This window comes from Excalfactoria chinensis, chromosome 3, assembly GCF_039878825.1.
Source record: "Excalfactoria chinensis isolate bCotChi1 chromosome 3, bCotChi1.hap2, whole genome shotgun sequence".
NCBI lineage: Eukaryota > Metazoa > Chordata > Aves > Galliformes > Phasianidae > Excalfactoria > Excalfactoria chinensis.
The window spans coordinates 21,685,267-21,702,129 of record NC_092827.1 but is presented as its reverse complement, the minus strand read 5'-3'; the positions used below and the strand labels follow the sequence as shown (position 1 = coordinate 21,702,129).

Sequence of the window (16,863 nt, the reverse complement as noted above, 5' to 3'; positions counted from 1 at the left end):
TGCTGTGAATCCACAATTTTCTCCATCAAAAAATCAACACTGAATTGGATGGAGGGGGGGAAACCAGTTGGGATCAATGGAAATATTTGAACATTTCTGTATGAGAAAGATGTTGCTATTTTGCTAAAGGGTAATTACTACTACAGTATATACACTCTTTCAAACTATCAGTGCCCTTTCTATGGTGAGACACATCAAATTTTCATGCAGTAAATCTGATTCATGCATTTTGAAAATGAAGAATTTCAACCCTTTTTTTTTTCCCCTCTCCCACTGGGGTTGTAAAATTTCAATAAATCAATATATGTGCCCTATGAAAATGAACATAAAACAGACCTTTCTACTCTAAATTAGTTCTTTACACCTGTGCAAACTCAGTGCTAACTAACAATTAGAATAACATGATTTTTATAGCCTTTTTCTCTAGAATAAAGATCTGCAGCAGGTGCTGAGTAAAAGTAGGCCTAAAAAGTCAGATACTAATAATTCAAATGATCTACAGGCTCCATTGATTTCAATGATCTTAGCCAATTTAGTCTAGCTAGGAATATAACACCATCTGATTAACTGGCTGTCATGATGCGCTGCTCTTAAAGGAAAGAAAGGAAAGAATAATAGATCTGCATTACTTGCTCCATTTATCTACCAGGGCCACAGGAAGAGGCAATAAGTCAGAAGGGCAGGGATAACTCTTTAGAAAACAAACACTACAGAAATGGCTAGCAAAAACACTAATTAAAGAATAAATTGGCCAAGCTGTTTTACAAAGAAACACAGGTTTGTGTCCTGAAAGGTCTGAAAGCAGAGTTTAATTCAAGAGGTTAATAGGTTTAATAATAGTTTTATGATAATAAATAATAATCGTTTAATAGGTTACCTGCTGGTTTTGCTGATCAGCAGTGCTGTGGGAAAGTGTAGCACTTGGAAGATGCCCATCGCTGGGAGGTTTCCTTGACTCCATGCCAGGAGGGACATGGGATGTAGCCAGCAGCTGGGCACTGATGGGGCCATAGCCATTGGAGGGCCGCTGGGCATTGATAGAGGCAGCACCTGCTTCATCTTCATCGCCAGAGTCCGTAATCAGGATAAACTCAGCCTTAAAAAGATCATTCTCCTGCATTTCTTCTTTGCTTGAGTTAGATACCAGGGACTGGAAAACAGTTTGGGTGCTCTCTGGAGAGATGGCAGGCACACAGTCTTGCCGGACTCCACTGTTTAAGGACAGCTCATCAGAGACTACTTTAGCCTGCAAGAGATACAAGGGAACAAATCTCAGTTAGCCACGTTGCATTCATGTTCTGCAAGATAAGGACTTCAGCCTAACATAGTGGCTGGTGCTACACTACCAGAAGTGCAGAAGATGAATAAAGAATTTGGGCGTGATATGAGCATAACCCAGCCAGCCTGCTGCTCCCCAGGCAGCATCCAGCCAGATCCCAGTGCTGTAGGTGATGCCTCCTTGTTACACAAGGAGCAGCAGTGCACTCGCAGCAGAAAGGGATCCCAAGCCCAGTGCTATGATTTGGGGGGAACTGGAAAGGAGAGTAAAATCAAGCCAAATGAGCTGTGAAGACTTGACAACACCAGACACGACAGGAAGGCACTGTGACCGTGGGATCCGTGGGAGCAGACAATACTCCTCACAGGAGTCTGGCAGATAAATCTGGGACAAAACCTATACATACTAATGAAGAAACAAAGGCCTTCAAGCCAAGGCATTCTCTGAAAAGGGCAGACAGATAATTTGAGGTCAGAGAGCTTTACTGTGAGCTTAAGCATCTCAACACAGACCACAATTGTCCTTCCTATTTACATTTCCAGTATGTAATTTCTCAAGTAAGTACTGAATGAGAGCAGGAGTAGCTGGAGATATGATAAGCAAATCACCAATCACCAAATCAGTATTACAACTGCCATGGTAAATCATATTTGTCTTGGAGGAATCGTGAAATAAAAATAATGTGCAATGCAAGAGAAAGCCTGTAGATGGGGCTCATACTTGAATCCTGCCTGAGGAATGTAGTAACAAGTTTCCACCGAAAGCTCCAGGAGCCCCTGGAGTTCTTAAAGATCAGTACAATAATTTGTTATAGTCGTGAGTTTGGGGGTGTTTTTGCTTGCTTGTTGGTTGGTTTTTGTTTGTGTGTTTGTTTTTACAAGTATTGCCTAGGTTTTAGATGTTTTAGGAAAGGGAATAATCAGTGTTATGAAGGACTCAGTACTGAGTTCCCTGGCTGGAAAGTTTTCTCTACCTAACAGCATATTAAAACACGGAGAGGAAGATGTCTGAAACAGATTATTCTGCCTGTCCCAGGGCACTGCTTATTGCAACATCAATCCTGATGGCTGGAAATGTATCTGATGAGTTAAACATTCCGAGGACAATATTTCAGTGTATGCCTATTCAAGGATGCCTGTTCTCTGCCCAGATATGACTCTTTTTCAGTTATAAAAGTCTTTGAAAGTGCAAGAGCACTCCTCAGGTCAGAGGAGTATGAACACTTGTGAAAAGTTTATTAAGAGGAAGAGCACCAAGAACTGCAGGTCCAGAAATGTCCCAAGGGAGGAGCAAAAACTATGAAGTCACCCGAAAGCATGAGCAGGAAAGGAGTTGTTGTGAATCCTGTTTCAAAGAAGAAAAGGGGTGAAACAGACACTGTGTACAGAATAATGGCTGTTGGTTACACTGTCATACAAAATCACTGGGACAAACTTACAAAAACAAGAAAACAATTTTTCATTTCAACTGATGCATTCTTACACAGCTATGAAGAGAAGTGCCACCTTATCTGGAAGTGAAAGCACTGGCATTTGCTGCAGTGTGACCATCTCTTGGAGGATTCCCATGTAATAGCATGCCTTACACATTGCCCTTACTTCTATTAAGATCAGCAAGGAATCTCACTGCCGCTGCCAAGAATAGATCCTTGCACAACCAACGGAGTATCAGAATGCTGAAGGGTTTCCTTCCTGGTATACATTCAACAACAAAATTATGTTGTTCAGCAGACTTGACTTGCACAACAATTCTGAACCCCTGGTAGAGTTAGTAATTATAACCAAATACTAGTCAAGGCGTAGTTGTAAAATGCTTCAGTACAGGGATGCCCAGAACAACATTTCACTTATCTTTGGAAGAGTGGAAAAATAAGCACAAGCAAAATTCTACCTTATTTATAATTTCTTGATTGCTCAGATCTTTTGGCTCCTCTGGAATTGTCACAAGGAACTTAGAGACATCTACAACCTCAAAATGAGTGGGAAGTTGTCCAATGGATGGCACAAATGTGAAGGTCAATGGTTTGGCTCCAGATTCTTGAGATGTGACCTGCAAAACACAAATTTAATTCAATATTATTGCCTACATTTGTCTAAATTATTCTGATCAGGGATGAAATAACATATAGTGCTTGTGTGAATTACTTCACTGATATAAGAGGGACCTGGGTGTCCTGGAGGACAGCAGGTTGGCCGTGAGCCATCAGTGTGCCCTCAAGGCCAAAAAGGCCAATGGCATCCTGGGGTGCATTAAAAAGAGTGTGGCCAGCAGTGTGACCTCCCCCTCTACTCTGCCCTGGTAAGGTCTCATCTGGAGTACCGTGTCCAGTTCTGGTCACCCCAACACAAAAAAGAGAGGGATCTCTTAGAAAGAGTCCAGCAGAGGGCCACAAAGATGGTGAAGTGCCTGGAGCATCTCCTCTTTGAAGAAAGGCTAAAGTGAACTGGGTCTGTTTAGCCTTGAGAAAAGAAGACTGAGAGGGGACCTGATCCAGGTCTATAAAAATCTGAGGTGTGGGGGTCAAAGTGGCTAGGTCAGACTCTTTTCAACAGTGTGTGGAGACAGGACAAGGGGTAACGGGCAGAAACTGGAGCATAGGAAGTTCCACACGAATGTGCCCAAGAACCTCTTTATGATGAGGGTGACGGAGCACTGGAACAGGCTGCCCAGGGGGGTTGTGGAGTCTCCTTCTCTGGAGATATTCAAGACCTGCCTGGACGCCTACCTGTGCGACATGGTGTAGGGAACCTGCTTTGGCAGGGGGGTTGGACTGAATGATCTCTGGAGGTCCCTTCCAACCCCTACGGTTCTGTGATAACTTACAAGTCTATTATTAAATATACTTGTCAATAGATTTTTCATCAATCAATGCATTTGAGATCTTTTTTCATGAACAAGGTATTGCCTTGTCTGTATCCATCAACAGTCTACACATTCTCATGGCATAGCACAGAGGACAGGAGAATTGTTCAATAATTCACTATTTCCATTTTCCATACCATTTTCAATTCATTTTAAGGCTGCTTTGTGTAACTCCATTTTAGTCAAATGAAAATGTAAGTATGCCACTGTAACTGCACATCATATAGCCCCTAGAGTATTTACTTAACAGCTTAGAACAAATTGGAAAAGCCTTTACTAAAACAAGAAAAGGGGGGGGAAAGAAACAACAACCATGTTTTTATGCTAATTCTGATCAACATGTGGGACAGATTTTGCTTCAAGGAAAGCATTTCCCCCATATTCTTTATGCCCTTTGGCCACCTACATTAACCAATTGTGTGCCATTCTTCTCATCTGTTCCTCCTCATACTACATACTTACTATGACATTGTACATAGGGTCTGAATACAATGAGGAGGAAGGTGATTTCATCCAAATGTTTGGTTTTATCTCAGTGCTCCCCAGCCATTTCTATCCCCTCTACTGGAAAAGAAGTCCAGGTAGTGAAGAAACAAATATTTCCTTTGCCATATATCAGGGAGCAGAACTGCAAAGGTTTCACAAGGAAGATACAAGGAAGCACAACACAGCCCTAATCACTAAATTAGACTCAGTGATTATCCCACTACTTGTTGGTGTAGAAAATCTCTCTGATTCAAAACCATGGAATGACAGATTGTTTTTTTGTCTCCTTTTAACTTCTGATTCAAAGCCTATGGAAGTTAATTGCTCTTTCAAGGATCTGCAATATGAAGAGTCTTGAACTGTACTGAGTCACAAAAGGGGGAAAAAAAACAACAGAATAAAACAGGGCTATTGCTTTGATAGTTTTTGTTTTTGTTTTTTTTTACTTATTTGTTTAAAATGAAACAAATTTGAGAGCTGTGGCTCTCATTATGCTTCCTTGCAATTTGCGTCTATAAGTAAATAGCAATTACGGAACACAGTGGAATTACTGAATGCAAAAGAGTGGTAAGGTGCTGGAACAGGCTGCCCAGAGAGGCTGTGGATGCCCCATCCCTTGAGGTGTTCGAGGTTGGATGGGGCCATGGACAGCCTGGTCTAGTATTAGGTATGGAAGATGGTGGCCCTGTCTGTGGCAGGGTGGGTTGGATCTTCATGATCCTTGAGGTCTCTTCCAACCCAAGCCATTCTATGATTCTATGACCCTGGCATTTGCATAGTAGTAGAAAGATCTTGCCAACATCTCTCCAGAATTCACAGAGCATAATTCAATATCATGTCTTATCCTGCACTTCCAGTTGTGTAGTTTTGGTGGAATAATTAAAGAATACATGAAGAACACCTCACTGTGTTTGGCATAAACGTATCATGAAACCAATCATCAAAATCCTTTGCAAGCTAAAACTAAGATTGGGAAACATATATAAATTTGTACGTGCAAGCTGGATTGTTTCAACTGAAAGAAGTTATTTAAGCCTGGTAGTATTTATATTCCCATAATATATTTTATTTTTCCTGGTCATTAGAAAGTATGAACAAAAGTTTTAAGCTTCCAGATACCATGTGGCAGCATGCAGGAATCCTCTGACTATCACCCACAGTGAGTGCTCTTAGCAGGTAAAGCTGATCAGGTAGTTTAAACTGCATCACAGAAACTTTGACAATGAGTAAATATCACAATACAGTCCAGATAAAAAAAAAAAAAAAAAAAAAAAAAAAAATTCCATGAGGAAAACAAAAGAGTAAAAAAAATTATTCTTTAAAAATAACTTTTACGTGGTTATTTTCATCTTGCTGATTTCAAAAACAAATAAAATACATTCAAAATTTTAATACTTTTAACTAGTAATTCTGCAAACTAAAACAATGAGAGAGAGAGAGAGAGAGAAGGAGAGAGAGTTTCTCCATTCTTTTAGTTCTAGGTTTTCAATAGTTTTCAGCCCTGCAGCCTTTATCTTTTATTTATTTCTTACAGAAAAAGAAGGAAAACTAAAAATAGGACAGTATGAAGCAAAAGGAATTCTTACATGATACTGTGTTGTCGTTGTTTTCCAGATGGAGAAAGAATTTTGCACTTTTTCATATATTGATTTAATTTACTGTATCTCTCTGGTTGATCTATCTTTGATGTACTGAGGGAAATGAACAGGGTGGACATCTATTAGTTACATCTATTGACAGCTACTCCAGCATACAAGTGTAAATAAAATGTAAATGAAATAAAATTAAAATATATATATTTATGAATCCTTCTTGCAGATTATCATCCTTTCTTTGGATCCAGTAATAACACCCGAAGAAATTCAGTACCTGCTGCTGTTACTTTCTTGAACCAATACAGTTATGGTGTTACATGCAACATCTATGCAAGTGAATACCAATGAATTCTCATTTACATTACATAATCTACTTTGGGCACAATGTCATAATTGCTTGGGTTTAAAATTATTATTCTATGTAACTTTTCTTTGAAAAGCATAAATTACAGTCTCATATAAATAACCTTTGAATATCCATTAGGTCACTATAGGCAGCTGTATAGTATGTTCCCAAGTAGGTTTAAAAGGAGAAATTTACTTTAGATAGCTTCCATGACTTCATATGCCACCAGTCTACAAACAGGCTTGTTGCATAACTAATATCATCAATTTACAAATGGCCTGGGATAGTAAATTAAATTATATTAGTTATTGTTTTCATTACCACAGCATTTACAATCCTTTATAGAGCATATTTTTATTGTCTTGGGTACTTTATGAAGGCAAATAAATGCTTCTATTTAATTTCTCTCATACTCTATATGCATTCAGCACACTGCCTGTTTTGTAATTTAAATTGAGGTCCCATTGTCAGTGATTGCTTGCCAGGATTTCCTTCTGGAATACAGATTGCGAAAGTGAAATGGAATATGCTGGATCACATTACCACTTCTTCCACCAATTTGTTAATGTAAGTCATCTCACTAAGAAAAGGACACCCTGAGAAAACCTCACTGTTGAAATATTAAGTACTTCCTTTTGAGGGTACTTATTTATTTTAAGGACAGAAAAAATATATATAAATAATAGCAAAAACAACAACAAATGTGTGCAGTGTGATATAGAAACATGTTGACCGACATGCTGCTTTGGTCACAGCACAGATACACATGCCTCAAATTCCTGCTAAATATAGCCCTCTCACACAGGGCACAGCTAAAACCATGAGCGCAGTGTGGAGAGGGGCCACTTAAAAGCACGGCCTGTTTTGTGCAACCTCTGCTTAGACCATTTTCTACGTTCAAACTGAAGTCTGACTGCAAAACACACACTGTCTTGTAGAGACCGAGAATAAGGCCAGGATGCAATGAATGAAATGACTGCTTAATAAGATGTAAGCAACTTCAGCAAATTTCCATATCTTGACTTACCGCCGCTATCGCAGTAACCCGGTAGAGATGAGCTGATTATTGAGTAATATGAGCTCATGCTTATCTGAAACCTTTTACAAACAGCAGCAGATGATCAACCGAACACCAGCTTCGTATCCGTGAAACTTCAGGAGAAAAGCTAAATCCAGTCCAAAAGTCCAGGGTGAAATTTCAGACCTGTTGAAGTTTGTGCCAAAATTCCCACTGACAGCTGTGTCTGAGAAGTTCCCCACACCGTACCCTGGCCCCATTACATGCTCATTGTATCACCTTGAACAAAGCACTCTCTTCTCTCAATAGAGCAGCACGCACTAAGACTCACGTGCAGATGAACATCTTTTGAAAATTAACATGTGTAAAGCACTAGAAAGAGCAAATGACTAATAGAGTAAAATCGTCATCTACTATTCAAAATGTAAGAGTTCATTCAGCTGAAATGTTTCTATTCCGTAATAATTTTAATTAGCTTTTCAGTCTGACAGACTTTATACAACTGCAATTACTTTTTCATACTAGTCTACACAGATGCAGCTGGGCAAATTGAAAAGTAAGTAAAGATAACCTTTAATTATCTCCATTGCAAAGGGGGACTAATATCACTTGCCTGTTATATGTAATTGATTTAATTAAATGCAGTTTGACTAAACACTCACTAAACATTGGCTCCTGAGGCAACCTGAGTCTCCAAGTTATATTTCAGGTAGTATAGGCATCCATCCTGAAAGCCCTTATTTGCTCCAATCTCCTGAAACTGCTTGGAAGCAACATCTTCCAAGCTAAAAACACCTCTGTTGTATCACTCCAAAATGCTGTAGTCCCTCACTTATACACAAACCTTCAGGCAGGCAGGCAGGCAGGCACACACCCAGCTCGCATCCAGTTACCTCCTCAGCATGTTCTCACTGTTCCCTTCTGTCTGTCCTGCATTCATTTCAGAGCGTAGATCAGTCAGAAAGGACCCGTGCATGTTGTGTCTCAGATTTTGCACAGATTTTTTACAGTATGGCCAGACTTGCCATCTGGTCTTGCAAAGAAGGCATTCAAACACTGACAAAAGTAGACAGAAAAAGTTTAAAAGCTGATTGCAAAAGAAAATTTTTAAAACCTGGTGCTGCTTAGCCCACACATACACAGCCTATCAAATACATTAGCAGTCAAAAGACTCATGGAGAAATGGGAGACGGCCCAGAGAGACTGTGATTGCCCCGTCCCTGCAGGTGTTCAAGGCCAGGTTGGATGGGGTCTTGAGCAGACTGATCTAGTGCTTGATCTGGTGGTCCTGTCTGCAATGGAGGGGTTGAAAATAGATGATCTTTGAGGTTCCTTCCAACCCGAGCCACTCTATGATTATGTGATAATTTCTATTACATATTTCCTCTTACTTTCTTAACTGAAAAACTGACCCTAAAAGGTGTAATTTTCAAATCAAGCATTGGGAATAGAAACAAATCCCTGCTTATGTCTGACTGAGCTAAGCTACTGGTCTTGGTTGACGATGCTAACAGTGCACTTGTTTCACAGTAGCATGAATCAACCACTTGTTCTTCATTTTCTAGAGATATCTGGGCAGCTGCAGGCTGGAGGAATTTCAGCCTTATCTTTGCCTACAAATGCAATGAGATTTCTCCACCATCCCAGTCCATCTTATTGTCACTAGCACAGGAGAATCCAGCCCAGAGGAGCCCACCTGGTGCTGCCAACACAGCTGTCTTTACAAATACTTGCTGCAGAGTAACTCCATTGACAAATTGGTAATGTTATCTTAAGCAAATTATTTTGAAAGTAGGTGGTTCCCGCTATCAAATCAGTGTCTATGTTGATCTCTTCAAGTCTTCTAATGGACCATTATCTTTGTACAGTGAACTATTTAGTGAATCCAAGAAACAGAATGTATGTATGCTAATAAAACAGGTGTTATGTTACCAGGAAATCATAGCTTGAAGGCTATTGAAGAAAAATGGGATTTTATTACAGATTTCCAAAAGTACAAGCACAAGATAATAGTAGAAGGCTTGAAAGTGTGAGTACAGGATAAGGGCCCCAGGGCTACAAGCACAAACTATTAGTAATAAGTTATTGCTCACTACAGGACTGCAACCTTCTGTTCTGGTATTAAGGATAAAAAGGAAACAGAATCAGAACCCCGTGTATGTAAAACATTGGATATGGTAAAGTTTGCATGGAACACAGAATTTGCTGGCCAATGGAGGAAAATAAATGACCTCTTAGAAAACACATCAAAATAACTCAAAGTGGGCTAAAAGCACAGAGGAAGTCAATGCCACTGTTAACATCAGGTGCCTCTAAACAACTGGATCTCCAGACAGAAAAACAAAAGGCATAGAAATGCAAAAATTGGTGTGTTCCATTTTAACTTTATTGGGAATGATCCATAGCAATTAAATCATTTGAATTTTAATCGTAGTTATCACTGTAACCGGACTAGTAACTGTCGTGAAAGCTTTGTGTGTTTGTGAACTTGTGTTTTGTTTGTGTGAATGGAATGATGAGGAAACTTCTGTTAGCAGAAAAGATTAAACTGAAGAGATGGTAGACATGAAAGATCCTTCCCAAAATAATAGGTACAGGGATTAGAGGTTGTGTTGGATGAATGAGAATTGAAACATTCAGAATAGTCAACACAGCCTGACCAGGGCCACCAGAATATCCTTGTCACATCAATAGCGGACAGCTTGAGTCACTTTGACCCTATCCCAGAAGGTTATAGCTGCCATGTGGACAAAGACAGAAGGATTATATGTACAGAATAAGAAAGAAGGGGTCCTAGGAGTAACTTTATGACCTCACCTAGAAGAAGCCCGTGGCAAAGCAGTATAACCCTATGCTTCTATACAAAGGGTTCCCATCCCAGCTGTGTCTCTGGCTGGACAGCCTTGAATCACTGTGGGAGTATGGCAGAGACCTTCCTGAGTAGGTAAACGCACCCTATGAATAGGCATCTGCTGTTAATAAGTAACAGCTTCATATTATTCCTGATAATGGGTAGGCTTATAAAATGTCTTACAATAAACATTGCCTGGGATGAGTACCTCCTTAAACACAACTGTCTGTCGTGGAAAAAGGAATTAACAATATAATAACTCTATGATTAGACTCCTAATACTGCAATTAGATTACCTACAAACTCTTGCATCTCTACTCAGAGAGTTCAGTTCCCTCTGGGTGGTTTGGAAATGCCCATTCTCTGCCTGAAATCAACAGTTCCTGTCATTCTCTGCAACCCCAAATACAAACTCCACCTGGATGTTTTCTTCCCTCAGAATTTCCTTTTCCTCTTTTCCCTCTCTTATTACTTCTGTCTGTCCTCAGATCTTCAACAACAGTACCATGTCTAATTTTTGGTAGATTTTTTTAGGTTTGCTTAAAAAAACCCACACTTTTGAAAACTGTTAAAAGTAAGTGTTTTGTTGCATTCAGTTTTTGGTTGTTTTTGTTTTGTTTTTTTGATAGTTAAAACATTTCGGCTCAGTTGAGTTTAATTAAAAGGTATCTATTCATTTAAAGATAATTGATCTGACAGGGAAAAGAAAAAGGTTGATGTTATTTGCCCCTGGCTACATAGATTCTATCAAGTTGTCTCCCATGTTCATACTCTGCCATTATAACAAAAATTTTCATTTCCATTTCTTTTAAATCTCTGAAGCATGATGTTTTCAATACATGCCTCCTTTTCCAAACCACCACATCTTGTATCTAAGCATTTATCTTGCTAAGGAGCTATGTTTCTGGAGCAGGAATCCAAAGGGTATGATGAAACACACAGAGCTGTACAGCTTAGATTTTCAAAGGCAATGCATCTGGCACCCACAGATCAAGGATAGAGAATAGCACAGCTTTCACATTTTAAAGTTATCCCTATGATTGATCATGACATACTCTCAAATATGATTTTCAAGATCCATAAAGCCATCTGGCACCTTGATTTGTTGATTTTTAGATCAATCAGAAAAAAAGAAGTATCAAAAAAAGGTATGAAAGAGAGAAAGACAGAGAGAGAAAGATACTTTCATAGACTTCATAAAGTGCAAATTTAAAGCCTAGTCTTTATTCACTCTTTTATGACTGGAATGAAGACTTACAGTTAAACTGCTGCCATTCCAACAGGAAGCAGTGAAAGTCTTATACTACCAGCTAGTCTAAATACCTCATCTACCTTCCAAAAGGAACACAATAGAATCATAGAATCATCTAGTCCAACCATCAGCGCATCACCACCATGGCCACTAACCATGTCCCTCAGTGCCATATTGACACATTTCTTGAACACCGCCAAGGACAGTGACTGCACCACTTCCCAGGGCAGCCTGTTAATGCAGCACTACTCTTCTCTCCAAGAAATTTCTCCAAATAGCCAACCTGAACCTCCCTTGGTGTTATTTAAGGCCATGACTTTTCATCAGGTAACAGCTATATACTCACAGGTGTTTTAAGAATACACAGCATATTTTTTGAAACTTCGGACACTAAATTTTCAGCTTTTTGACCAACCATAGGCGAAGAAAGCTGTCATTTTGATCATTAAGAAATAGATTGTTTCATCATATATAATCAGCAGTAGGCTTTCTGTCAGAAGTCCTACTACGCTCTCAGTCATCTTCACAAGCAATTTAACAAATAATCAACATGAGTCCTGCTACAAGCATTCTTACCTGTCCTTCACCAATACTCAGTGGGATGATGGTTTGAATGCCTCTTTACCCAGTCTGCTGTCTGTGGAATGTAGAGCACAGTCCAGAGAAAAATAAAAACTGAACTTCAAAAAGCAGTGAAGAAGTGTGTGTGATAAAACTGATTTTCCTCTCCTCAGCAGAGACTTTCAGAGGTTCTTTTAACAAGCTATTTTCTGAGTAGGTCTGTGTGGGCCCAGAAGAATGCTGGCTACAAAGAGTGATTATTCAGGCACTCAGCTACTAACATGTAAGAAGGTAAAGCTGAATAGCTGTTTGCTTCTTCCACACATTCACAAGGGGAGAGGATGGTATACTTAGGATCTAGTTTTATTTTCCATGCTTATATTTAAAAAGCAGCTTTCTTTACATTTTAGTTAACTTCAGCTTTCCCAGATGTCAAGAATATCGCGTTAAACAATATCAAGGTCATTTTGATCTGACAGTATTTGGAAGAATAGCTACATTTGTTCCAATTAAGTCATTTTTTTAATTTTTTTTTCCAACAAAAGAGCTTGTGTGAAGAGCTGTTATTTTACAAACTTGACTTTGTCTCATCAAGAAAAAATATTTTGAGCTTTGTACACTGCATAATCACTGAGCTGAATAGTCATGCACCATTCCTCAGATATTTTTGAGTGTAGGAAAAAGAATGGGAGTACATTTTCCAAAGCTGACTGTACATTTTGTACCAAGAACAAGTTTAATTACTTTAGCCAAGAAATTCAGGCAGTTTGCAAACTGATTTCTATGCTCTGCTCTGCCTCAGGCTTCTTCGGCAGCCCTTTTCAAGGTCTTTCACTATGTCTACTCTAAAACGTTCCAACAGTCCATAGCTAACCACAGCTTCAGTCTTTACCCTGTGTTCACAGATTAACTATATCCACTTGGCATTATTTGTTTAATCTTTTGTGACAATAACATACCTACTTAGCACATTACTTTACACATTAACTTAGAAGAATTTTCATTTCTTCCTTTTTGTCCCCTGAATATATATGTCATCTATCAATGTTACCACTTGAGTCCAGTCAAGAAGTTATTCATAACTAGGACAACAATCCCTTTCAGATTGGTATCTTTACCCTAAAGTCAAGTTCTGATTTTGCCTTGCAAGTCATATTTCTGTCAGAACAGAAATACAAATGATGCTTTTTACTTTCATAATCAGGTCTTCCATCTGGCTAGCCTTATGTTCTCGGTCTTACATTTCAGTGTCAATTAACACATCTGACCAATAATATTTTTCTTCCTCCATCTATTTGTTCTTATAAATCATCTGGATTTCTCTCAGCCACTTTTCTCTCCACTTTCAGTTTGCAACTACCTATATCTAGGGTTCACAACATCTCAAGCAGACCTTGGGAAAAGCAAGAAAACACTGTGTATCCAGGCGTTGGGCTTCTTGACCAAGGATGTTTCTAATGCCAGTCTTCTAAGCAGGAGTCTCCCAGATTTGAGTAAAGCCTTGTCAATGTTATCTTCCAGTGTATACTTTGGACTTGAAGATGAAAATGTGCAAATAATATCTCTATAAGTACTATAATCAAAAGGATCATTGCATCATAAAAGGGGAAGGTGATTTAATTTTAGTTTACATATTGTCATTTACTTATTACTGATATTTTCTTCAGAAGCTTACAGTGTAAGAATACAGGTGATGACATAATGGTAAATGTTTTCAATCCAGTAGCAAAGAATACAGATTCAGTACATGATTCCTACACACCTGTATTTTCACACTGCATCTTCTCTCTAACTAGTCAAAGGAAGGCATGGATTTAATAATCACTTCTTCAGATCAAAGAAGCAATTGAGTTCTTTTATTGCCAGAACTGCATTTTGGGAGATTTCATAAAGATTTTGATCATCTTAAAACATATCAAAGCTTCCATAATAACCAATAGTAAAGTCAGTACTATCGAGGCTTATTCTAGAAGCAATTCAAGGGTGTTACTTGAAGATCCTTAAGCTACTCTCACCATTAGGGAAAACTACTTGTCTTCAAGCTGTGCATTAAGTGACATAACTAATATGGGATATACTCTTTCCCTCCTCTTGTCCAGCAGCTTAGCATTTTGATATTTAGAAGTACTGTAGAGTCATGGTTACCTTTTGCTACATTTTGTACAAGCTATAGGTGAAGATACATGCCTTGTGCTTCAAAATATATTCTAAAATTGAACAGCCTTTCAAAGAGATTTGCATTCCTTTTACCTTAGCAGAAGCTGAGCCTGCAGCCTCCCAAAAGTAGATTTAGGAAGAACGTTGCTTGCTTATTGCTGTATACTGAAATGCCAGCATTAAGAAAACCTTGAGATTAAATTGTTCAGGGATTCTTTTCTTCACTGTGGACAGTTCTTTACTGAGAACTACTTGCAATCAGTCAAATTTTACCTGAGAATCCAATGAAAATGGATTTCATTTCTCAGTGTAGTCTTAGGTTTGGAAATGAAAGAAGTATATCTTGGATGCCAGTTGAACATTGTTTCTATCATTACTAGTAATAGAAAAATACCATTTATCAGCATGTTCACAATTGCATCTACATTATTTCTGTAAGAGTTTCAGTGAAGAGATTCAGTGAAGTGATTCAGTGAATGAACAACAACAGACTCAACTTCAAGTCAGAGCTCTGGAAAATAATATTATATATGCACAATCTGTTACCAACAGAGATTGCTTTCTATTTTTCATCCATGTCCTGAAATCTTGTGTTATCATTCTTTATCCCAGAGCATATCCTGCAAGCAATAATAAGAAATCACAAGCTTTTCTAACGTTTTGACATCTGTATGCACAAAGCAACGTGTAGTCTGATAAGCCTCATAATCAATGACTTGTGAACATCTTCAGAGGTTTATATAACACAGAACCATATCCAGGCTCACACTAAAATATAAAGTCTTAAAACCATAACGCTGTAAGTCCAACTGCAACCCATGTAATTTTTATTTCTGCATGCTTTGTACTAAAGCTTTGTGTCATTTTAAAATTATCTCAGACTGTTTTTTAAGAGAAGAGTGTCAGCAGACTATTTCTGTCAAATCCTGTCTCTGTTTTTTTAATGGTAGTAGATTTTATGTTCCTTCTCATTAAGGCTTGAGAAAATAAATAAATAAATAAATAAATAAACAAAGATAAAAAGGTGATTAAGAGTTCAGTCAATTCAGTCTTGCAAACATTGTCCGGGTGAGGTTTTGATTGCAGCAGAAGCCACAGGTCAATGGGAGAGCTCAGCCACTCCAGAAAAGCAGACGGTGCAAGTGTCTTCAGGATCAGTCCTCTTCTCTGAAATGCCCTTTCTCTAACTTTTAAAGGAAATGAATCAACAGATGCAGTTTACAAAAAAAGAGAGCAACTTCATGTGGTACATGCCTTACAGCTCCAGTCTCTGATTTTGCATCTGCCCTGTCTGTTCAGTCTTGTTTGTTAACTAGCCAGAAACTGGCACTGAAAAAGTAGTTGGAAAGCTAAGGAAATGAAACTAGTTATTTTTGGAAGTGACTCAGAAGCTCTCTTGTACCTCATACTTATTTTTACTTTACTGCTTTCCAGTAAAGGTCCTTGTAGGAAATTACCAGATATAGTAGGAGCTGTTAACTTTCTTTCATTTAAAAATGTATGTCTTTAATTTCAGCAGAAGGAACCAAATGCTATGCTTGTTGCAGCTGAATCTGTATTGCCATTTTACATAGGAAAACTTATCTCCTTTGCAGTTCTGAAGTGGACCAAAAATTTTTCATTAAAGCATTTTCTTCCACATAACAAGTCAGTTTGCTCAAACAAAATCTTTTAACAGAACATATTTGCTGTTACTCACTTTTCATCTAGAAGATTCTTTGAATCCAGGATGGACTAACTTGTGGAAACACCAAGATGGACTGACAGACTGGTTTGAAAATGTCTGTCTTTGAAAAGAAAGATGCGAGCATACTCCAAGTTTCCTACAGTGATGATGCATGCTCCATCTACCAGGTAATTAGCTATTTTCAGCTGTCTCTTTCTCAGATATTTTTCAGCATAAGCTTTGAAAGATGACATCCTCAATTAGCATCTGAAAACAAACTGCCAAAGGCTGAAACTTTCCTTCAGATAAAGTTTTCCCCTGGCCAGAAATGTCAAACCCAGACGCAGAACATTGTAGAGGTGATATAACGTGCCAGGACTGGTGAAAGAAATAAGCTCAAAGATGCTTGAGTCCCTGGGTGGAGGAAGCCCATCTGATGAGTGACCAAAAAGCTCCGGGCAAATCTGGGAGAACATCTATAGTTCTGCAGCACTCACTAGTACCTGCCTTTTATCTGAGTGCAGCCAAGACTCATGGCAGCACTGAAGATCACAAGAAAGCCAGAAGACCGCAGCTGAAGTGTCTGAACCGAGGATTTGTCATCAGCTCTTATTCTTCTTGCAAAACAAAACAGTTCAGGAAAGCACATGGTTGCAGATAGATTTGAAACCACTATGAGGCATTTTTCTTTGGCTAGAATCTCAAACATTAATCAGAGCACTCAAAATGAAGAGGTATTTGGCATGCTTTCTGTATAAAGTGTGTGTGTATAACAAAAGAAGGGAGAATG

The 16,863-nt window shown here is 38.7% G+C and overlaps 1 protein-coding gene across 1 annotated transcript in view; it reads right to left on the bottom strand.

Annotated features, from left to right (window-relative positions):
* Positions 1 to 16,863, bottom strand: part of MLIP (muscular LMNA interacting protein) — a 69,294-nt gene that overhangs the window by 27,575 nt on the left and 24,856 nt on the right. Inside the window, exons 2-3 of the mRNA XM_072331157.1 lie at positions 3,170 to 3,328; positions 878 to 1,246 (exon numbers count right to left, since the gene is read on the bottom strand). Of these exons, the coding sequence (XP_072187258.1) occupies positions 878 to 1,246; positions 3,170 to 3,328 (528 nt within the window). The remainder of the gene's footprint in view (positions 1 to 877; positions 1,247 to 3,169; positions 3,329 to 16,863) is intronic.